The sequence below is a fragment of the Enhydra lutris genome, unplaced genomic scaffold, assembly GCF_002288905.1.
Source record: "Enhydra lutris kenyoni isolate GAN:26980312 unplaced genomic scaffold, ASM228890v2 scaffoldscaffold42, whole genome shotgun sequence".
Lineage (NCBI taxonomy): Eukaryota > Metazoa > Chordata > Mammalia > Carnivora > Mustelidae > Enhydra > Enhydra lutris.
In genome coordinates this window covers 13,252,747-13,277,179 of record NW_019154126.1, presented here as the reverse complement: position 1 = coordinate 13,277,179, position 24,433 = coordinate 13,252,747, and the positions used below count along the sequence as shown (strand labels likewise).

The 24,433-nt window shown below is 43.8% G+C and overlaps 1 protein-coding gene across 1 annotated transcript in view; it reads right to left on the bottom strand.

Annotated features, from left to right (window-relative positions):
• Nucleotides 1–24,433, bottom strand: part of LOC111155583 (supervillin) — a 91,818-nt gene that overhangs the window by 28,868 nt on the left and 38,517 nt on the right. The window contains exons 12-16 of the mRNA XM_022515830.1: nucleotides 17,680–17,809; nucleotides 6,102–6,249; nucleotides 2,241–2,330; nucleotides 2,064–2,150; nucleotides 457–628 (exon numbers count right to left, since the gene is read on the bottom strand). Coding sequence (XP_022371538.1) covers nucleotides 457–628; nucleotides 2,064–2,150; nucleotides 2,241–2,330; nucleotides 6,102–6,249; nucleotides 17,680–17,809 — 627 coding nt within the window. The remainder of the gene's footprint in view (nucleotides 1–456; nucleotides 629–2,063; nucleotides 2,151–2,240; nucleotides 2,331–6,101; nucleotides 6,250–17,679; nucleotides 17,810–24,433) is intronic.

Below are 24,433 nucleotides of genomic sequence, written 5' to 3'. Positions count from 1 at the left end.
GGTAAGTAACCTGCTTTATTGATTTTCTAATCCGTTCTGTGAGTCTGAGCCCGTGTGATCCAAATATTTTTCAAGGTTACGAGTACAAGTTCAATGTCAAATGAAAGACAGCATAGAGATCGCTGGCCAAATTTATGTTTGTCTAAAAATCTGCAAAACAATATTCAGTTATGTGACAAACGCAGTGACCTTACTTTTATGGGCAGGGGCAAACACCCGCGGCACACGCGGTCTTCGCGCGGTCTTCGCTGACCTCCTGCCCGAGCGCACGTCTGTTCTGGAGTGCGCATGTCACCTACCCTACGTGTCTGGCTCTAGAGAATAACCCTGTGTCTGTGAGGAAGGTCTGCGGCAGAAGGAGGTGGCAGTGAGAGAAGATCCTCATGGAGGTACCGTGTGAAGGCTGACGACAGAATCATCCCTTCTCTGTGGGTGAAAGAAACAGAAATCACTCACTTAGGGGCATAAGGATCGAAAATGACATCAAAATCCTCGTCCAGCTCCACGGGGCTTCGCGGGACGGTGTCATCCATGCTGCGGTAAAATCTGGCAAAGGTCTCGTCATCGTCCAGCTTCATGACCTCCTTCACAGATTTCCCAGTGACCGTGAGTACGGTCTCTCCGCCAACTATGACAGACGAAGCGAATACATGACCTTGGATTTGTGTCAAAACACTACCCCAACTACGCTTCACGAGGTCTTCAAAATATTTCCCCCTGAATGCCAAGAGCAGAGAGAACGTGATAGTTTCTGGGCCTTCCTGACGTCTCACGGAAGGACTGTCCATTGCAAAAACCTTGCACCTGGCAGGTGTTAGGAGAGGAGGCGATAAAAGCCCACCGAGCATTTCTGAACCACTGGAGGCAGAAATGGCCTCAGCCTCATTCTAGATCAGAAATCAGTAAAAACTTTTTCTAGAAAAGGTCACATGGTAAACATTATAGGCTGTGTGTGGGAGGTCATAGGGACTGTACGGCAAGCACTCACCTCTGCTACTGGGCAAAGGGGACTCTTTACAATACATTAACAAGGGAGCATGACTTCGTTCCAAACAAACGTCATTAACAAAAACAGGCGGAGAGCTGGATTTGTTTCCTGACCCCCTGAGCTAGATCACCGTTATACATATGTAATAGGCTTCAAGTTGTTTGAACTCCTTGCCTTGCCAGTTTCGTTATGACCTTACACTTTGATGTTGCTGGTATAAAGCATTTGTCTACATTATCCCCAACCTGTTAGGAGGCCATGGTCAACAGCAGCGACTCCCAGTGCTTAGTATGTGATTGGTTTCAAGTACTGGACATTTTTATTGAGATGATGCTAGTTCTGCATATTATTCCGTTACTTTGTATACTTTAAGGACTTTTATACTGATGTATATATTTCAACATGTATTCAGAAATCACTTGCAATATGTCATCTGCTACCTTATTAGAAACTGATAGATAGGGGTGCCTGTGTGGCTCAGGTCATGAGCCCAGGGTCTTGAGATAGAGCCCTGCATTGGGCTCTGTGCTTCTCCCTCTATCTTTTCCCTGGCTCACGCTCTCTTCCTTATTCTCTATCTCAAATAAATAAATAAAATCCTTAAAAAAAAAAAAAAAAAAAAAAAAAACCTGACATATACAATTTAAATTTCATCCAGTGTGTGATCATGTCAATTTTGTGTAGTATCTGCTTTCAAGTATAAAAGCAAAATTACTGTGTTCCCAGTCCTGACTGGGTGACATCCCAAGGACTGAGTGGGACTCAGGAACCAATCTTACTGGAGATCCCCGAACTAGTACAGTAAGAAGTGAATCAGACCGGGGTAATCCAATCATTTCTGACTTCCTTTTTCAAACAAATGGTAATGAAGATAATACTTTCACTATGACTTGGTGAAGTCAAACAGAAAAGAGACAATTTAGCTGAGGAGAAAAAGCAATCAGAATCACGATTTAGAGATTCTGAGAGAGAAGCGGGGTTTTCTCTTTAGGTTCCCTTAGCTACTCATTGGATATGAATCACAGCGAGCTACAAGCTCAAAACCCAAAGCCTCGCTCTGGCTTCCGGTATGTACCTTTGTTATTCAGCCTCCTCAGAAAGGTTTCCAGCCTGTCGAGCTTCAGGTCCGATTCCAACTGCATGTCAGGTCTCGCTTCGATATCTAGGTAAGCGGAAACCATCCGTGAGACAGCGCCACGGGGACTCTTCTGGTCTTAGACCCAGGGGCATATCAGGTGCCCCGGTGACTTACCTTCCAAGGGCTTAGAAACTGGTGTGGTGCCCCTCGTTTTACTGCAGATGGGAGACGCCACTGGAGTTATGGCCGTGGGTGATGCCAAACCTGCAGAACATCAAAAGAGCTCAGGATCATTTCTGGAAATTCCCAGGACCCTGCCGGATCTCCAATAGTCCCATTGTAGGTTTTACAACTTACAGACCTCACACACGGGCACACATGTGCACACGTACGTCCATTCAGCAGGTATCGTTGCTACGTAGGACAGCTGCAGATGTGGACAGAGTTTTATAGTTTCTAAGGCCTACAGTAGCTGAGAAGCTGCCACTCCAAAAGGAACAATGAGGACAGGTGAGAAAACGTGCCCGGAACACGTAAGTGGAATAGAAGAGTACATAAAGCATCAGAATATACTAGAATACATGGAGTTGTGAGTCCTGAAGGCCCTTTAGGTGGTGGAGGTAGTTCAAGAGAAAGTATATTTGCACCACATCCCACAGAGGCAGTGGAGAATGGGCCGTGTCATACCAGCTGTCAAGCGGCCCCTGGCACTGGGGTCTTCCTGCAGGATGACCCAAGGTAGGGCAGTTTGGCCTTCGGGGGCATCAGTCAGAGAGTGATTTTATTGAGCAATAACCTAAGGAGCACTAACCTTTTAGAAGAAAGACACAGAAGAGGATACATTAAAATTGATTTATGATCGCTGAAGGGTCTTATCTATCTTGGGTGTGGCTGGGAACTAGCTAAATGCTTTCACATACATTTATCAAGGAGCAGAGCGGGGGGATGCCGGGCCAGTGCAGTGGGTTAAGAGTCTGCCTTTCGGCTCAGGTCATGATCCCAAGGTATTGGGATCGAGTCCTGAGTCAGGCTCCTTGCTCAGTGAGGAACCTGCTTCTCCCTCTGCCTGCTGCTCCCCCTGCTTGTGCACTCTCTCTGCCTGTCTCTCTCTAATAAATAAAATATTTTTTAAAAAAAAGCAGAGTGGGGAATTTTTTTTTTTAAAGTGTAAGTGTTAGGGACATATGAAAGAAAGGCATTCCAACATAGAGAGGGTATCTGGTTGGAACAAGAAACCTTAATAAGAACAAAGATGAGTACCCTTTTCTTCACCTAAGTAAAGGGATTGCAAAGGAAAGTAATTAGTGCATTTACAAAGAACAAAATGAGATGTTAATGTTCTTTGTATTCATTTGTAATAAATGTGAAATCATTAGATGACACTGCCCCTTTAAGCATCCCTCAAAGAACAGCATTTGCGGAATATGTAACTCACTATCGCTGACTAGGAAAAATAAATGAATGAATTGCTCTCCTCCTGTTCACTGGAGAGGGATGTATAATAGCATAAAACTTTTAAAGAAAAAATACAGAAATGTGGCTTAAAACTTCAGTTTTAGGTGATATTCTAGAAGTACTTCTTAATAGGTACATACATTTGCTTGATGATGTCCATAAAAATCCAAACATTTGTTTCAATGACCAAACCTGAAAAAGGTTTATGTGAGAAAGCAAACTTTCTTGAAAGATAATAAAGTAAAATTTGGTAACACAGCCCGTACAGGTGCCGTAAATCATCACCTACGGGAGACAACAGAAAAGTTCCCAAACTCTGAAGCTCAGAGAACTTGGCCCTCCGGCCTGTAGGGGCGCCCCCTGCTGCCCATCCAGCCAGCAGCATGCACAAGAGCTCCCAGAGGTGGGACGTTCCCTTTCCCAACTACAGGCAAGGGTTTCTCCCTAACTCAACACTGTTAAAGCACTCCCTGTACCCCTTCTCAGTGAATTCTACCTGCAATTACCAGCCACCTACTCTCTTCAGAGACATCTTCCCAGCTCTCTTATTCAAAGGGATATTTTGAGAACTTTCAGGAGAATTGTCAAATGCCACAAGAACTAGAGCACTAATCCTTAGGTACAGTCTAGGAACAACAAAACATCTTAACGAAGTAAGAGAAGGGAAGGAAAATCAGGGTTAATATGTAGCAACACTGAGCTGAGCGGAGAAGTCTCTGTGGCTGTGGCATAGGGACTATGTTATTCTGCAGTGAGTGTAGCACACTAGATGCCGTATTCCTGCAAATCAGAAAGAGCTGATGATTCCAGTGAAACATGTAACAGCAGATGGTAAAAATATTAGAAAAACAGGATACAGTTTTTTTCCTTACATGAAAAGTACAAGACATTTATTTCCTGAGCCAGCCATATAGCACCTGTTAAATAAAGACCCTGGATTTGTTCAAGAAATGTGAAAGCAAACTCCTGCACTAAGGGATACGAATGTCTCTGACCCTGTTCTCCAAATCCACTTCCTCTGACATCCCTGTGGACAAGGACAGTGTATTTGGTAATAAGGGCCTGGTTACAAATAAATGATAATTTTTAAGATGGAAGAATAAGAAAGAAACCAAAGTTCAAAATTATTGGGATAAAAGTCCAGGCTAAAAGTTGGAAGATGGGAACTCTGGTTCAAGTTCCCAGCTTGAGTTCTTAACCAGCATGGGCCTCAGGGTCTGCTTTTGTTAACACAGGAACAGGGCTCGGGCCAAAGTTGTTTAACATGTGTATACAGGTCTCTGATCTGATGAAGAAAATACACAGTTACCACCTCATTCAGTGGGAGCAAATTACCTTCTGTTTTCCTACACCAAGATTTGAGTTAATCACAATTCAGGGTTTCCCCGCCCTTCCTTCTGCAAATATTTATTATGTGCCTATAATGAGTTAGGCACTATTTATAAGTGAGGATCCTGGAAGTTTTCCAGGGAAGAGAAGCATGAACTAAGAAAGCTGATGACAACATACATTAACTCTAAGTGCGTGTGAGCACTAATACCACGAAGTCAGGAAATTTGTTTTCAAACAATACCTTAGGAAATGAAAGTATAGGCATATAGGTGATGAACGAACCCCAGATTTTAACCATTTCCCATAGGATATGGAGGCTCACAGCTTTACTGACCACGTGAGGCAAAAAGTGACTTCACTGACCATGTGAGGCATTGGTCAATTTCACAAATCTTTGACTACCAACTTCAAATCAGTTTTAAGAGCTCAGCGGCAAAGAAGAGACCGTCTGCAGGGAATCCTACTTCCTCAGGATGGCATACGTCTTTTAAAAATCTATTAAAACCTCTCCGGAAATAGGGTTTTGTAAGCCAGCAAACTCTAGTTTGGTGGAAAGGGACCTAGGAATTCCTCCAAAAAAGAGAAGATGCAAACTCCTTCTTCATTGACAAAGGCTTATTTGGGTTAACTGATTGCCAGGTGGCAAGAAAATGAAAATAATTTTAAAGCAATTATGGGAAAGGACTAAGATTTGTTAGAAGATTTGCCATTGCTTTTGAAACCTGTGCTCAACTTCCAAATGGCTAAATTCTGGGTGCCTGGGTGGTTCAGTTGGTTAAGCGACTGTTTTTGGCTCAGGTCGTGATCCTGGAGTCCTGGGATCAAGTTCCTCCTCAGGCTCCCTGCACAGTGGGGAGCCTGCTTCTCCCTCTGACCTCCCCCCTTCTCATGTGCTCTCTCATTCTCTCTCTCTCAAATAAATAAAATCTTAAAAAAAAAAAAAGCGCCAACTGGCTAAATTCTGAAATGTGACTAACTGAATTATACTTCTTACATGAAGATGATGCCATTTAGGAAGAAAGGGTTTTCAGTAGGAAGAGCTCCCCAATCTACCCCCCCCCAAAAAAATCCGTACAACTTCAATAAGAGTAAAAACTAAAAAAGATCATGGCTTGATTTTTTAAATTGGGTTATCACAGGCCATCCTCCCTTCTGTGGGCAACTGAGTTGGTGTGTGTGTCCCACTCCCCACATGCACAGGTGCATATACACACACACACACACACACACACACACACAGACTCTGACCTTTCTTCACCATTCTACCAGCCACTGTAAACTGGGTGGAGTCGTTGGCCGCCCCTTTGCCTTTTGTCTTCCAGGCTTCTTCTCTCACAGAGATGAGATGCTTCCTCTCTTCGATAGTCATCTGGCTCTCTCGACTTTCTGTGACCCGCTGTTTATAAAGCATGCCAGGGAGAAAAGAGGACAGGGAAATGACAGAGCTGTGAATTTCAGCATGTAGCATTTCATGAGCCTAGGAGCAGGCAAACAAACAGGAGGGGTACACTGTCCAAAAAATGTCTGTAACTGTTCTAGTGGAAATAGGTGGGATGTCCTTACTCCCAGCTTGGGTGAGAGATCACCACCAGCAACACCAAAACTTTACGTTAAAACTTTGATTTTTTTTTTTCCCACTTATTCGTTTGGACTACTGGACCACCAAAATGACACCTTGTAAAAATAAACAAAAATAGAGACTCTCTTCCAGGCCATCAATTTAAAAGTTGCTCAATTGTACCAAGCTAGCTAAACTCAGTTGATTAGGAAATTTCATCCATCTGTTCTCACAAAAGACATGGTCAATCCAGAAAAATCTTACCCACTTCAGTTCACAAGGATCACAGTCAAGTATAAAAGAGAGAAAGCTGAGTAGGAATCAGGTGTGCTACAAGAAGGTTTTCTGGAACTCAGCATGTTTCCTAGACAACTCTGGTAGGTGGGCAGTCAGGGAAGCAGGTCAGCCCCTGAAAGGGACTTCTGGGTCCCAATGTGTCTGATCACGGAGGATGAATGGTGCTATGGACATAACCTACATTCAGACCAACATTTCCACCTAAAAACTACTTTCAAAAGCTTCTAATTGGGGTTCTGGAAATACCTGCTTCTTCAGTTTCTAAGGCCTTGGTGAACTCATTTGGCCTGAGAGAAAAAGGCCTAGGGAACTGAGGGAGCCGGGAGAGGGGATGAAAGAGGACAGGACTGGGCTGAGGTGAGAGGAGGAGGAACAAGAAGAGGCGGCAGAATACTATGGAAAGAACCTAGATGTCCATCAACAGATGCATGGATAAAGATGTGGTATATATATACAATGGAATACTATGCAGCCATCAAAAGAAATGAAATCTTGCCATTTGCGACGACGTGGATGGAACTAGAGGGTATTTTGCTTAGCGAAATAAGTCAATCAGAGAAAGACAATTACCATATGATCCCTCTGATATGAGGAAGTTGAGAGGCAACATGGGGGGCTTGGGGGTAGGAAAAGAATAAATGAAACAAGATGGGATCGGGAGGGAGACAAACCATAAGAGACTCTTAACCTCACAAAACAAACTGAGGGTTGCTGGGGGTGGAGAGGGATAGTGTGGCTGGATTACGGACATTGGGGAGGGTATGTGCTATGGTGAGTGCTGTGAAGTGTGTAAACCTGGCGATTCACAGACCTGTACCCCTGGAGTTAATAATACATTATATGTTAATAAAAAAAACTGAAAAAAAAAAAAAAAGAAGAAGAAGAAGAGGTGGCAGAGGGGAAGGAGTGTGCCAGGGACGTGTGGATAACAGTGGTGGGTGACACCAGGGCGGGCAGTCCTCAATGCTGGTAGGACAGTTTGTCTTCCCTCGTCCTCCACGCTGTCTCTCCTCTCACTACCGACCCCTCTCAGAGTTACTTGGAATTAGGGTCAAAGTAGGCACAGATCATGAGGGGGAAATGAAAGAGAAGGGCTTTTTAATTTGGGGGCCATTTTTTGTTTTGGTAAAATTTAAGATTTGCCAAGTGGCAGGGAGTATAGGACAGGGAGAGATGCAGGGGCAGGAGCTGTGGGAGTGAGTGTGGAGGAAGGAAGAGAGGAAAAAGCCTCCCCCTAGAGCAAGAGCTTCCCTCGCTCACTCTGCAGTCCACTGTCTTAGGTTGCTCCTGTGACAGGGGCTCCAACGCCGGTGTGGCCTCCTGGCTATGTGCTTCAGCTTGAACCTCAGCCCCTTCTCAGACCTGAGGTGCACTGTTCCTGTTGGGGCTTTGCTTTCAAACTATGGATGACCTTGCCTTAACCTCCTTTGGCAGGTTCCCCAGCTCTTATTCTCTTGTTAGTTTTTCCTTGGATAAGAAGCAACAAGGTCAAGGTGATCATAGACCTTCCACAGACTGAAGTCAGAAAACCAGGAGAGCCCTGAGGATACTTCCCTTAACTGACCAACAGGAAAAACAAACAAACAAAAAAACAAACAACTTCTAGATTCATTCAGCAAGAAAGCAGAGATCAGCAAGGTTCATCCACGATGGAGGGTAATACAGGAGAGGGGTCCTTCCCTCGTTCCCAAGAGAGATGTGCAAAAAACCGTATCTGCACCGGCCACATTCGGGTTAAGCCATGAACAAGGACTTCTCCTTCATCTAGTTTGTGAATCCTTTACAGAATTCTTCTACAGAGCAATCACAGCCAAAATGGACTTTGAAATCTTTGGTGATTAAATTAATTTAAGTAAAAACCCTTTTCCTGAAGAGACAGCGGGGGCTAGAAGGGGCATGGCTGGAGGGGAACGGGCGCAGCTGGAAATGGGCTGTGGATTGAACACTGCATCAAGGTTACATTTCCTCATCTCCATCACTGTATTGTGATGAGACCGAACGTTTGTGTGCCCCAAATTTCCTATGCTGAAAGTTCATCCCCAGGGTGATGTCTTAGGAGGTGAGGCCTTTGGGAGGCATTCAGTCAGGAAGGTGGAGCCCTCCTGAAGAGAACTGACACCCTTATAAAGGACACCTCAGAGAGCTCCTGTGCCCATCCTACCACGGGAGGACAGTCACCATGTGAGGCTGCAGCAAGGAGATGATCCTCTACAAACAGCAAGTGGGCTCTCATCAGACATAGAACACACTGGCACCCTGATCTCGAATTTCTGGCCTCCAGAACCGTGAGAAAGCAATTTTTATGGTTTATAAGCCACTCAGTCTATAGCGTTCTATTAGGGAGCCCCAATTTTGTATATCATGTATATGTACATGAGACAGGAGGGGATGGGATGGAGGGAAGAGACGAGATGGGGCAGGGGTGGCGAGCAAATGCCAACAGTTGGTGGCTCTAGTAAAGGCGATATGAGAGAGCCCTATCACGGTGCATTTTTTGTAAGTCTTAAATTTTATCAAAATACAATATTATCCCAAGGTTAAAAACCCTTTCCCTGCACTTTTCCACGTATGGCTGGTGAGATAACCCTCATTCTAAGTAACTCTCCGAATCCAATACCCTTATTAAATAAACTCCAAGGTTGACTTGCCAGGAAGACCTCATCAAAATTCAAAAAGGATAATACATTTTCTTTGAAAACGAAGCTTCAGGAGGGAATTTTAATCAAATCAATGTAGCACTTGGCTTAAAATATTCTGAAAAAACATATGAAGTGCCAAGAAAGTTTGCTCCTCCGAAGAGCCAGACATCATCATTCTGCTGAACTTGGGAACACGTCTCCAAAGTCCCATGTGTAGCAGTGGGGTGTGGTTCATGACTCAAAAAAATGGCATCCCCGAGTCCACAACTCCATTTCCCAAAGCAATCAGATGCCCCTGGAGCTCCTACAAGAACGTGGAAGCTACAAGCCCAGGAATGATACAGCTCTTAGAAGCTTTAAAGCTTCCAGTAGTTTGCCAGATCTTTGTCAAGGAGTGTTTTGTTTTTTTTTAAACTCCTCTCTCAATGATACTATTGAACATAAAACTTTTTGCCTCTCTTTCTTAACATGGCTACTTAGTGAAGTTGGTTTAGGGCCCCTAATTGCTGATTTCAGATGGCTCTATAATGGGGGTAAGAAATATACAGCTTTTAATCCACAGAGACGATTAATACAATTTCTCACAAGCTATTAAATTTTTGAACTTAAAATGTGACAACAAGATACATATCTTTGTCTACTTTTTCTTTGGCTTTAAATTTCATTATTGTCTTGTTTTTCCTTTCTAAGTTGTTCTTTCCTTGTTTAGAGAAGGACATGGTATATATTATAGTAAGTATTGTGCCATTTTCCAGGCTCGTCTAGATTTAGCTGGTGATGGTTTAGGATTAACTGGAATAGTAAGAGAGTTAGGGCAGAATGTGAATAGAAGCCCTACCCCGTCTGTCCTCCATTCTTTCAAATGCAGATCCCATGAATGTAGCAGAGAGATGGAAACAGCGAGGGGAGAGAATAACCATATGTGTGTGTGCATGCACGTGTGTGCGCGCGCGTGCGCGTGTGTGTGTGTGTGTGTGTGTAGAAGGCAGTGAAACAAGTGAAGTAGCTGGGGAAGAAGGCAGGTCTTAGGGACAGACAAGAGTCTTAATAGAACAGAGTTTGAAATTAGGCAAAGGGTCAATCTGCAAGAATGTTTTCAGCATACTGCATTGTTACTGATGGCTTTGCCTCTGTACACCTACCGGGAATACACAACATAAATCTTCCCACATGTTGCTGACACAGAGAGGTGATACAAGAAGAGAGAGCAAATCTAACATGTTCTACTAGGATTAGTACAAATTTAAACTGGAGGGCTTCATGAATAGAAAATACTGTGATCTGGCTTTTAAATTTTTATCTTATTCACATCTAGTTAGGCTAAAGAAATTATAAGAGCACAGATTAAGTAGTATAAATAAAGTGACAAATCAGTACTGTTAGCCTTTTTTTGTGTAAGAATTCTATGTACTGTTAAAGAATTGTGGCTTTGCACCAGCCCCCCACCCCGCCAACCCCGCCAGTGATTTTAGTCCCTCATCAGTACACGCAGCCTTCGATGGCCTGAAAAAAACATGGAGAAAGATCTCAACTAAGCTTAAACCTCAAACTAACCATGGTCTTGTTACCATCTACCAGCAGCTAAGATGAAGGGAGGAGAATACAGGGAAATCTTCTTCTGGTGCAGTTGTGAGGCATGTGAGGAAGAAGGAAATGTGTGTTAAAGCCCAACAAAGAGACAAATGGTCCATTTAGACAGAATGTGTGTGCTGTTGTAATGCTCTGTTTTCTTTTCTGAACCTCTGCATAAGTGAACACAGATACCAGGACCGCAGGAGGTAAGGAGTCTCTGAGACACTGATGAACTCCAACTACAAAGGCTGGTACATAAAATGTTTATCTGGGAAAGCTGTCAAGATATAAAAATACAAAATTTTAGGGCTATTTTAACTTTGAAGCAATTAAATATAAACTATTTCTGATGAGTGGTATTTTTCTTTAAACTTAAAAATGTATGGAGAGGTAGTCCATGTTCATGGATTGGAAGCTACAACATTGTCAAGATGCCAGTTCTTTCCAACTCTATCTACAGATCTGATGCAATTTCAACCAAAATCTCAGCAAGCTACTTTGCAGATATTGATGAACTAATTCTAAAGTTTATATGGAGAGGGAGAAAGACCCAGAATAGCCAATATAATATTGAAGGAGAAAAATGAAATTGGAGGACTGGCACTACCCAACTTTAAGACTTACTACAAAGCTATAATAATCAAGACAGTGTGGTATTACTGGGAAAAAAAAAAACAACAACAACAGATCAATAGATCAATAGAACAAAATAGAGAGCCCAGAAATACACTCATACAAATACACTCCCACTAACTTTGAAAGGTCCAGGGCAATACAGTGAACATCAAACAGTCTTTTCAACAAATGGTGCTGGAACAACTAGATACCCACTTGCCAAGAAAAAAAAAAAAAAAAGAATCTAGACACAGAATTTACAGTTCCCCTAAAAATTAACTCAAGATGGATCATAAGTCTAAATGTAAAATGTCAAACTAAAATTTATAGAATATAGCAGGGCATAAAAATCTAGATTACCTTGAATGCAATAACTTTTTAGATACAACACTAATGAGAGAAAGAACCAATAAACTGAAATTCATTGAAATAAAAAAAGCCTTTGTTCTATGAAAGCACTGTCAAGAGAATGAGAAGACAAGCCCCAGACTGAGAGAAAATATTTGCCAAAGACACATCTGAGAGAGAAACGTTATCCAAAATACATAAAGAACTCTTTTTTTCATGACTATAGTCATGAAATTTTTAGTTAGAACACACCTTAGAGGTAAGAAAGCCCCAGTTCTGGGGCACCTGGGTGGCTCAGTCAATTAAGCCTCTGCCTTCAGCTTGGGTCATGATCTCGGGGTCCTGGGATCGAGCCCCACATCAGGCTCTCTGCTCAGTGGGAATTCTGCTTCTCCCTCTGCCTCCCTCTCTGCCTACTTGTCATCTTTCTCTCATAAATAAATAAATAAAATCTTAAAAAAAAAAAAAGAAGAAGAAGAAGAAAAAGAAAAGAAATCCCAGTTCTGATGAGGAGACAAAGGCCCTCTGAGGGAAATGACTAGGTTAAGGTCCTTAAGATGGAGGGAGGATAGAATCTGGGATTCATGACAGTGTGGATGTAGGCACTTCTCCCAGTCACTTTGACCCCAGGGACATTCCAAAGAGAATAAAAAACAATCACTGGTACTCTGGGCTTTAACAGTGATCGTGTGTTTTGCACGAACAGAAAGATTCCACCCAAGCCAGGTCTCCTTTCTGGGGTGGGGTTCAGAGGAGGTACAGTGGAGATGGAGTGGAAGGGGCAAGAGGGCTGTGGGCTCTCATCTTAGTAAATCACTGTGAGGAGGTCCTATCAGCCCAGACTCTTCCCTGCTCTACCTTCTCTCTGACCCGTCCACACCCACCTACCTCCACCGCATCTCCACGTCTTCCTTTATCAAGCCTAGCAAGATAGCACTGTTCCCAACTGGGAGCAGAACACTTCGGCATAGTCCTTGGGCTTCTGACTTACCTTGGACATTAAAAGGGGAAATTCTTCTCTTAAACCGGTTTCACAATTACAAAGTCAAAGAATGCCATCAAGTCTACCTAAAAGTCTGACCCATGGATGTGACGTGTGCGACTAACTCTAATTATACAAGAACTGAACTCTCTCTCTCTGTCACTCACACACACACACACACACACACACTGAAATGCAGCGAAGGAGTTATGTCCCCAAATGAAACAAGTTCTTCCCTACTGCTCAGAAATTGCAATGAGGCTTAAAATGCATAGGCTTTTCCTCACCTGATTAACAGATACAAAAGACAGGTGTTTATGGGCAGCAGGTATAGTAGGAGAATAAATAGAAGCATATACAGGTTCCTATAGAGCAAAGCAAGAGGATTAGAGGTGAAAAGAGAAGGTTTATCAGAGCTGGGAGGGGAGGAGTAGAGACAAAAACGAGGTATCTTGACCAGGATGTTAATTTACTCATTGCAATTTCAGTTCTCTTTTCAAGACAGTCCCTTCTATTTGTTTGTTTTCTTAGAGAGCTAACAGAAACCCACACCAGCACAGTAAATACAACCGAGTCAGTTCTGTGCAGTAATTACATGAGTTAATGACAAGATTACTGCAGTCTCTGCGATATTCAGTTACAGAGAGGGGAACCCCGAAGTTCATCGACAGGTTCAGCATTTACCATAAAATCTTTTACTTAAAGTCTTTAAGGTTTATCATTATACGATTAAAAAAAAATTAAAGAAACAGGATAGCTGTCTTCTCTGGATAGAGGTGGCATCTTGCCTGGGGGCAAGAAACCAAACAGCGAGGGTTTAAAACGGAAACACCAGTGATGAAAATTATACATGGCGAGGTCGAATTGTAGCTAGAATCTAGAGGACAGCTACGTTAGAGTCAGGCTTACCCAAAGCAGATTAGAAATGGCACTATCATCTGCAAATCCTCCTTCTTCCTACAGGTTAAAACAAACAGGAAACATTGCAGAGTGTTGGAAGAGTAGGGTAGGGTTAGGGTGTCACAAGCATTCTCAAGGATATGGAGCCTGGGCTCACTTGGACGCATGCACAAACATGCTCACACAGTCGGTGACACAAACACCAGGGAAACTCCTATCCCAACAGTGCGATGATAATCTTTCATTTGGAGATCATACCCTCAGCCTTTCTCTCCCTCCTCCCTTAGCTCTTTGAGGCGACTTCTTTCTCCTGAACTGTGATTTGGAATTTCAATGTCAGCAGACAATTAGAACGTGAATGTGGCAGATTTACCTTCGTTGAATTTTCAAGAACATGCTTCGGGACATCACAGATCTTAGCTTGATTCACTGACCTGATACTACTGAGCACAGCTGGAAATTAACTCCACATCTGTGACTCAGACACAGAACTTGTAATGGCACGTTCTATAAAGGGATTTTATTTCCTGGAAAAAAGTCTGATATATTGGATGATTATCTTAAACTGTAGGGGAGTCACGACATACCTTGATGTCAAACATGCCAAAATGAGGTGGAAATTTAAAATAATCACTTGGTTAAAATAAATAAATAAATAAATAAATGCAATTGAGTGGTAACGGAGAGACTCCCGCTTTGAAAACTTTGTTTCATTTTTCTCGCTTTTTGGATGGAATGAGTTAGCCTGGAGGGACCGGTCTACGGATCGCGCTCAAGTGCACGCATTCCGGACAGTGTGGACCTGGCCAAATCCACAAACCACATGGCTTTCCCATCTTCATAACTAATTATACTTGCTACAAAAGCAGACATGCTTAAGTCAGGTTAGCCCTGCCCTGGACTAAGCCAAGAACAGGAGAAAGGAGAGAGAAGAAGAGAAGAGCAGCAAGGGGAGAGAAAGGGGGAGAGAGAGAGAGGAAAGAGGAAGAACCCAGAATGGTTATTACAGGAAAGGAGAGAGTCCAGTAAACAAATGATTTGCGCTCTGAAGCTCCAAATCATCCATCCCGATGCGAGGGGGGCGGTGTGTGGCAGAATAAATCTGGAAAGCAGGGAACTTTTGTTAAGTGAGGTGTTCTCTGAAACACAACCAGTCTTTTTATAGGGAATGGGAAGCTCTTAGTTCCCCAAATCTATTCATGGGCCAAGAGAGATTTTCTTCCCAGGAAGGATCCAGAACGGGATGCTGGTTAGAGCATCAGGAATTTGTTTTGTCTGGGGACAAACTCTTTGACAGAAACAAGACCCTTACAGATCTTTCAAGGCATCGTTCATTGGTTTCTAATGCAGCCACTAGACAATCTAAAATTACATATGCGGCTCACATTTTATTTTTACTGGACAGCGAGGATTTTCATAGGGGCCACGGGCATGATTTACAGGGAGTCCCGTCTCTATTTCCTGCCTCTTCTGCATTTCCCCAGGCTGCAGCTCATGGGGTTGTGCTTATAACATACAAAAGCTAGAGGAGGGTGGACGGGAAAATGTCTGGCCACCACAGTTCTGTGCCTTTGATGAATTCGCAAACTGTGCTGGAAGTGAAGCCCTGACTGTATAACCAGCTCTCTTCTTCTCTTGGTGGAAAAGATGGATGGTTCTAGAACTTGCTCCCCTTAGCAGAGTTCTCCATCAGCAAGTCTAGATCCAGCCCAGGCAGCCAGATCCCATCTGCATGCACCACATGGTATGAATGTCTTTCTTTCTCCAAGCAGTATTCAGACACCCAGGAGCAGAGGCATCTCTCGAGCACCCTTCAGCTGTTGGGGGACCGTCTGAAGACAGATTAGGTTTAAGGCACCTCACATCTGAGCCCAGCGAAGGTGTTACTGAAATATATTGCCAGCCCTTAGGATGAAAAGAAGCCGAGGGCTTATCAGGGGCCATGTGAAAACCACTTGACCTCAACAGAACCTGAGATTTCCCAATGTCTGTTACAAAAGCCCAAAATAGATCGGCTTATTTTAACTTCAAAGAGCTTACTGTCTCAGGCCCTGGTGAACTAGGTCACTGAGGAGGAGGAGAAGAGGAGGAGGAGGAGTTGGAGGAGGAGGAAGAGTGCATTCACGATGGGTGCGGCTTCTGCAATGTCCAGGAGCACGGAGACACGTCTGCACACTCGGGCCCCAGGCATGCTTAGAGCCCCGGCGCTCCTGTGGGCTGCGCTCTCCCCGACAGGCAAAGACAGTCACCATCTCAGCCTTCCCACCTTCTGAAAACCTAAGTGGGATGCTGTTCAGATCTCATCCTCTACTCACAGCTCAAATGATCCCCCCCATCTTTTAAGGGGTAGGGCACCTATCCCATTCACTGTTCCCAAGGAGCCCAGCTACCTTGAGAGCTGTATCTGAATTTTCTGCATGAGAGCTGTATCTGAATTTTCGCCAGCCCCATATGGGCCTGTCAGCTCCTACGGCTTCTCTGCATCTTCCAAAATGACCAACAAGGAGTGAGTGTTAAAGTTATTGTTGAACTGATGATTTCAAGACCCTTTTAAATAAAGTGTGTGAGCAACAGGGATACATCGAGGGACCCCGGTTTTTGTTATTGTTTTTTTCCACTTCAAGATCTCATTTTTGAAATCCAGATTTCGCCCACATGCTTTTAAGTCAGCTATATTAGAGAACTTTACAAATGGCTGAAATGATGTTTTCAGTCAGTATCTTTAATATCTTATATGTCTCAAACAAGAAAATTCAAATTGTTGTTTCAATTCAACCTAAGAGGACACACAAGGACCATATCAAATACCACCAGAATTCTCACGGCTAAAATGATGTTTTCAGTCACTATCTTTAATATCTTATATGTCTCAAACAAGAAAATTCAAATTTTTCTTTCAATTCAACCTAAGAGGATTCACAAGGACCATATCAAACAGCACCAGAATTCCCGCCTTAGCATCCTACATGGGCACCTCCCTTCCATGGAAGTTTCTGAATGGCTACCGGCCACATTCACAGTTCCTCTCTTCCATAGATGCTAAGTTGTTTTAGAACTAAAAGAGTTACAGGGGATTATCCTGGTGGAACTGTTGGTTTTTTGGGGTTTTTGTTTGTTTCTGTTTGAAGACTTTTGATCCTAGAAGTTGGCCAGTGGACGTGTGACAGGTGGCCGCCTTGTCCCCAGCCAGGACATGCATTTGCAAGCGTAGGGACAAGCGACAGGAAACTCACCATCAGCTCTGAGAGTGCGCACTGACTGGTCCAAAGCTGGTCATCATCACATTAGTAATTTAACAACATGTCAGTATCGAAACACTTGCCCGTATCGATCACAGAGCATTACTTGGTTTTTTGTTTTTGTTTTTATTACCTGCTTTTAATTTGTAACGAATTTTGCTATACATGCTCAACAAGAGGCATACCTGGCTCCTTGTAAAGCACGCTCACCATAATAAGTAATAAGAAAATAAGTGCTCACTGACCACACATATGTTCTTGTTTTGTATGTTTCAGTTTTTAAATCTTAGCACAGGACATTCAAGACCGCATTGTATATGCATCTTATAAACGGCTCGTGGTCAACTGAAGATTGTTACTCTAAAGGTTTTAACAACACTGTAACGCCAAAATGACTTCGCTTTGGAAGGTTTTAAACTGACGTGAAGTACACACTTCAAAATGGAGGAACTTGCTTACTCCACGCACTACGTCCACAGTGCTGTTCGCACTTTGATAGCATCTCAAGGCTTGACCTTTTGATCAGTTTTGGCTGCTGTGAGGCAGATGTGCAGTGTGTACCCGAGGCAAGACAGCGCTTCCCAGAGTGGACATTAGTTAGGGCATGCTTGCCTAGCTGATACACTTCCAAGCATGATGTTAGTTGAATGCTTTTTCTGAACATGGAGAACATTACCTTCTTCTTGAGGGACTGTTCCATTTCTTGGATGTGCAGGCTGCTGGTGACAGACGCCTTGCCATACTCCTGCTTTCTGATGAGTCTGTTTTTCCAATCTTCTTCCCCACTCTTCTTCAACAGCGCTAACCTGGGGGGAAAACAGGCCAACCAAAAGGGGTTCAGCACTAAACTCTACCTTGTAACAGAAGCATAGTTTGGGTAAGTTAGTCTTTGGCCAAAACATGACCACAGCTACCTACTTTCAATCTTTTTGAGTTTCATTTATTCTGAACAAAGTTCTGTCTGGAAAATTAATACAAGCATCCCCTTTTCTAAGATGTCCCTTCCCCCAAATCTTAGCATCAACATTCCACCAGAGGAATTACCTTTGTTTTTTTCTTGCCCTTGGGCTGAGAACAAGGAGATGAAGGTAAACCATCCCCAGAGAAAAATGTTTTCTAGTGACCCCTTCTGGTCACTTTGTGGAATAACATTTAACAACTAGAGCTGGATGGACAGTACTCCTTTGCAGAAAATTTAGCAGAAATGGCTTTAAAAACTTAAAACTATAAAGAACTGACAATCACTTCATATCTTTCAAGAAAAGGCAAAAGAAGATGTTTAAGATTTTCGTCTCTCTGTACTCTAAGCCCTGTTCTTTTCCTCCAAAGTTACTTGGTCTCTCCAATCCATCTTAATATGGAAACTATTCTCTACAAACCTGTTTTAAATGTTTTAAAATGACTCCAACTTTCCTCCTGGGGAAAACCACATACAAAAAAAGAATCTAATTAATTGGGGTTTTTTACCTAACCTACTTTAGCTCAATCTGATGTGACCTGGTACCAAGCTACCTAGATGCTACAGCCTGGGAAAAGGCTGTTTCCGTGAGCATAAGGTTTCTCCAGCTTGCTCTCCTATGATGAATGAAGCCATCTCAGGCACTGAAGTTGGCCAGACATAGGAAAGATGAAAGGAAAAAAAGTGATTACTAAACTCATTTCAGCTGCTGTTCAAACAATGTAAAGATTGGGGGGGGGAAAGGCATTAGACAGCCCCCGTCGTTCTTCTCTGCCGAGCCTGCTGGGTGGGGTCTTTTGAACATCCTAGTGCATGTCCATAAACGGCATACTTGAAAGCAGCACATCAGCTCTAGCCTGGCCGTGAACTCTGGCCCAGCAGCCTGGCATCCTTTCCTTGTTGGTAATTCTGGGAACTGGACTCAATGGTCTCTTAGGTCCCTTCTACCCAACTTCCTGACTCCGCTAATGAAAGTTTTCCTATGCAAATAAGAAAAACAAATTTTGCAGTACTTAAATAAGAATCTACTTCCATCTAAAAATTTGTACATAATCATACCTTGTCTATTCATCCAAAGAATGGAAAGTAAGCACAAAGAAAAGGAGTCCCCTAAAAGGGAAGGAGCTTCAAGTTCTGGACGTATCCCCTTCTCTTCCTTTTCCTTTCTTTCCTTTCCGCTGTGTTACAGCACATAAGACCTCACAAGACCATTCTATAAAACTGATACAATGCCACCTTATTGTGATATTGTGATTTACAATAAGAAATTTGTTCTTGGATTTCATCACCCTTCTGGGCCTAGAGCTGCTAAACCCCTTGAAATTTCCCAAGTGATGAGAATGACAGAGTTGTCTTTATATTAATCAGGTGACCTTAGGGAAGCCCTTAAGGATGGGGACTGGTGGCCAGGAGAACCAATCATGTGGTATGTGATTAGAGAAGTGGGACTTACAGTCCTATTCCCTGACTTCTGCAGAGGGCAGAGTGGCTGGTGGCTGAATCAGTCACCAATGGCCAATGATCCAATCAACCATGCCTATGGAATGAGGTCTCCATAAATACCCAGAAGGATGGGACTCAGAGAGGATTGGAAGCTCAACGCCCTTTCTCTATACCTTACCCTATGCATCTCTTCCATCCAGCTATTCCTGTGTTATAAGCTTCTATAAGAAGGCTGAGATCTAGTAAGGATGCTCTAGTAAACCAAACCCAAGGAGGGGGGTCATTGGAACCTCCAATCTGTAGCATATAGGGTCAAAAGTCCAGGAGACAACCTGAACCTTCCTCTAGCATCTGATGTGACAGTGTGTGTTAAGGGGGCATCCTTATGCAACAGAGCCCTTAACCTGTGGCATCTGAAGCCATCTCCAAGTAGACAGTGTCAGAATTTGCTGAATTGCAGGACTCCCAGCTGGGGTCAGAGACATGCTTGGTGGTGGAGGAAAATAACCCACATTGGCAATTAGAGTCAAAATCCTAAGACAGGCCCCATTTGGCTGAGGGTTCCATTTAGCCCTGCATTCTATAGCCTGTGATGTTTGACAGTATTCTGCAGGCTACCAGGGCCAGTTCATGTACTTGAAAATAAATGCTCAGTGCCTTCAGGTGTTTTCATCAGACTACACAATGATTTCTTTTTTCTCTAATTATTCTGAATGAATCAGTTTTACGCCACTAAGAAAAAATAACCAAATAAAATCAGATCATGAAAAAACAACTAGTATTTGCATAGAGCTTTCAAAGTATCTATGTACTTGCACAGAGTATTTCCAAGTATCTACAAGTGAGATTTTAAAAAAGTGAGCATGCCAGTATTTTTACACCTGAATGAGGAAGTACTTCCAACGTGCCATCTCATGAGAGACATTCATCTCCCCGATATTCTCCTTGCAAACTGGTCTCGGGGCCAGCTTCTCTTACTCCCCCTTTGACACAGACGGTAGTTCTTCATGTTGACCATCTACCTTTTTAATCGGATTTGATCCCAAGTGAGCTGAGAGAATCTAAAAAGTCAAATTCATCCCCATGAGCTGGGCTTATGGGAAATCCTGCGCTACAGTCTTTGAGGACATTCTTGAAACAAAGCTCCTGGGTGTCTGGAGCAATGAAAACATAACCCAAATAACCATATGGTTTCCTTGAGGGCTGCCCCGAGTGCACGTAAACCTGACTTAGAAAAAACAAACTGTGGACTCTACAACATGCTCTACTGGTTCCAAAGAAACTGGAGATTATTCCTAAGGCGACAGACGAGGCATGAGTGCACACACAGGCGAAGGATTTCACTGACCGAGGTCACACTGCGTGTCAGGTGGGGAGGGGGGGTGGTTAGAGGGGAGGGGCAGGGAGATGCTGTGCGCAGGGAGGGGTGCCCTGCCTCCCAGAGTATGGCTTGTCTGTCTCCATTAGTGCATTAGCTAACCAGACCCATTTGTGTCCGAATGTTTTAGAGACTGCATAGTATTCTGGGTTTCTTATAATGTTGGCTTTTTTCTCCCCTGTGATGGCCTTCATTTCAGGCCCCAAACCTGAAATCTTGCTTCTGGATGTGTTGGCAGGGTCTCATCAGGCACTTCCAAGGACTACAGGGTCAGCAGAATCACGTGGAACAACCAGTATTTTAACTTAGGCCACACAGTACTTGGACCCTGCCCTGGCTTACTGAGTGTCAATGACGGCTAACTTAACGAATAACACACGCTGAAAATTTTATGCATTATGGATTCCCCACTTGGTGATCCGCAGGCCGGGAAGGGCAGGAGACCTTTCCAAACCCTCCTCCTGTGATTCCACAACCCGCTGGTGGGGGCCGAGGAGCGAAAGGTCTGCTCCCACACACGACTATGCAATTCAAACAACTGTCAGCGCTTTTCACATCCGCCAAGTCCGAGCGCTATTTGCAGGGCTGTGATGCTGACAGCCTGGGCATCTGCTTGGTCTGAGGCGGGGAGCCCTGTGAGTGGCACTGGGTTAGCCTATTAACCCCAAGGCCTGGCTGGGGGCCACAGGCGCTGTGTGCTTCCAAGGCCGCCCGGGGAAATGTCTGCCTCTCTCGCCAAGGCCCACACTTTCTCAGCAGGGAATGCTGGCCTGACAGGCCTGTGTTCAGCCCAGTCTAAGAGGCCAGCCTGATTAGAACGGGTTTTGCAGGCTCCCTGCCGTTGGGGCTGGGTCAAATGTGGGACAGGCAAACCATGTTCCCCTAATCTTAAGTCTGTTTTTTTTTTCCTTCCCCCTTTGAATCACCGGCACCCCACAGATTTCAGATAGGACAGACCAGCACAAATCAGTCCTCCTATCAGATCTTGGTCTTGGCTGGTTTGCAGGCTGCTGGAGTGAGCTCCTGTGTCTTTTAAATGAGGACACATCAAAGATCAGAGAAGACTCCTGGGGCCTGAATTCTTACGTAAATCTGGGGGCCCTCTGGTGGCTGAAATCTTGAAATCTTGAGCAAGAGCCCTCCAGTCCCTATGGGGGAAGCATGGACACCGGCTGGTGGGGCGGGGGTTGGGGGAAAGCAGGAGAATGGAGGGGGGAACGCAGGGACCAGAGCGGAACTCTGCAGGGCGGACTGCTAGGCTGGTGAGGGCCAAGGGGCACATTCTTTGCCCCTCTGGGAGTTCACCTAAGCCCTCACACTCCACCAGTTTCCCAGTGAGAGGATGGCTTTGTTGCCTTGTTTAGGAATCTTCTCCTGAATCCGAAAGCACAGCTACAGTTGCTTTGGTAACTGTGGATAAGGTTCCCAATAGCCTAGTATACTTCTAAAGAGGTCTCAAGGGCCTTACCCCTAAAGAACACACAATTTATTTGACTTAGAATAAGAAGTACCCGAACAGGGCCAATTTAAACCCAAATCATTTAGGCAGTTATGAAACAGTTGATTTTACTAATCCAGTGCAAAAAGCCAATGGGTAGCCTGAGTGGTGCTAGTTATGGTTCAAACTTGACATTGAGGACATCAGAAAAGAGGAAGAAAGAAAAGGAGCCTTTAGGGACATCTCCTTGAACAGCCAGCTTCCCCCAGAAGAGGAGCATACTGAGGCTTTCCTGTGATTTCTTAGTTGTTACACTCTTCCAAGTCCCAGTTATCAGAGTACAAAACAGGGACAGCATTGCCTCCCTTTAAGGGCTGCCTTCAGTACTAAGTGAGGTGGTCCATAAGAAATTCCAAGGGAGGGAGATGACCCCTGGTGTCCCTCAGAATGAAGGACTCAACAGGCCCACCTCCCAAGCAGGAAAGAGACGGATGCACAAGGCTGAGGAAGTCAAAGCTGCAGCTTTCTAAAAACAATGAAGGAAATCTGCGAAGTCCAGTCTCTACCTCTTACTAAGAGTCAGATGTGAACGTAGAATTGGAAATAAGCCATGCAAAGAACACATGAATTGAGAAAATCCATTCAGGAGGAGGCGAATCTTTTTCCCACCCCTGTCTCGCTGACATTTCAGTCCTCTGTTCAGTTTCCTAGTTGGAACACAGGTGAGCGGCTAACCCAGCAGCGTGAGCATACGACAATCTCACCCCAGCTACCCAGGGGAGGTCGGAGGCCAGCCCCTGGAGTCGGTCCCATCGCCCCCGTTGGGCTTTAGTGGTCCTTGGAACCGAACTCCTACTTTGGTGAAACAGGGCAATCAGAAGTTAAAATAAAGTTTGAAAATTCCACGTGATATGTTACATCACAAAAGGAAAAAAAAAAGGCCAAATAATATACAAAGAGCATTCTTATTTTAAATAGGTCAAGCTTCATTCTTTCTTTCTGAACAGAAGGGAGGGATCAGAGCCCTGCTTCAGGAAAAACCACTACAGATGGACTGTAAAGGTAACATAGTTTGTGTTTTCAGCAAAGTACAAATAAAAATACTATCAACATAAGGGGGGAAAGATCACTGGTGATATATTTTCTAAGAGAAGTGTCTCTCATCCTGTATTAGCAGCTAAGCTCGTCGTAAATTATGCTAATAGAAAATATACCAAATTTACCATAAACAGGCAGGTAAACCAAGAATTACTGCACAGTGGAGAGACACAAAACTTCTTCCTCGAAAGTCCAAAGTCCCAACAGACAGATTATACCCAAAGATGGGGATTCTCCTTTAAGAGCCTGTGAAAGAAGGGGGCATACTGGTATCTTTCACTGAAATTTTACCCCAGGAATATTTTCCAATGTATGAAACACCTGAACTTGTGTGTAAGTGGTATTTGTCATTAATTCCCTTAAATGATGTCTCTTCCTTCTCATCCAACCGATTATGAGGAGTAGGATCTCTGGGATCAAATTCTCCCTGGGCCAGGTTTTGGTGGAGGAGGAATTCACACCAGCACAGGCCAGTGTCTCTGATTCAAGACCTCACTCCCATTTAGCTGATGGGGTATTATCTTCCCCTTCATCTAAGCCCCAGTCCAGCAGTCTCATCTACTGTGAATTTGAAACAAGTGAAGGCAAAAGTACGTAAGATTTAACAACCTTACTAATCTGTCGGTTGAAAAAGTCCCCGTCTATCTAACCTTTTTAAGCATGGGGCTCAAAAAACTTGGACTTGAAAAGCAGAATGAGGAATTTTGATTGTGGTTTGATATATAGTCTTAGGCAGTGCAAAATGTATCCAGAAAAATCAGAGTGGCTGCTGTCTGGCAGAGGAAGAAAGCTTCCAAATGGCAGGAGGTGTAAAGGAAGGGTGCCGGCCGGCAGAGCGGATGGCGGACACAGCTGGGCTGGTCACCCTGGAAAAGTATAGAGATCTTTCTGCATCTAGTCTTTTTATCGCTATGACATCTTTTGCTGTTTAATTCCACAGTGGCTAAAGGCTAACAAGGAAAACACAGCCTGAAATATTTAGCCCTGGTTCCTTGTCCCTGTCCCATTTAAATATACCCTCTCAATCCTCCATTCGATTTTTGGAAATGAGGTTACAGTGTTACTGGATATTCCAATGTAATCTTTCACAGCTATTACCTGATATAAAAATTCTA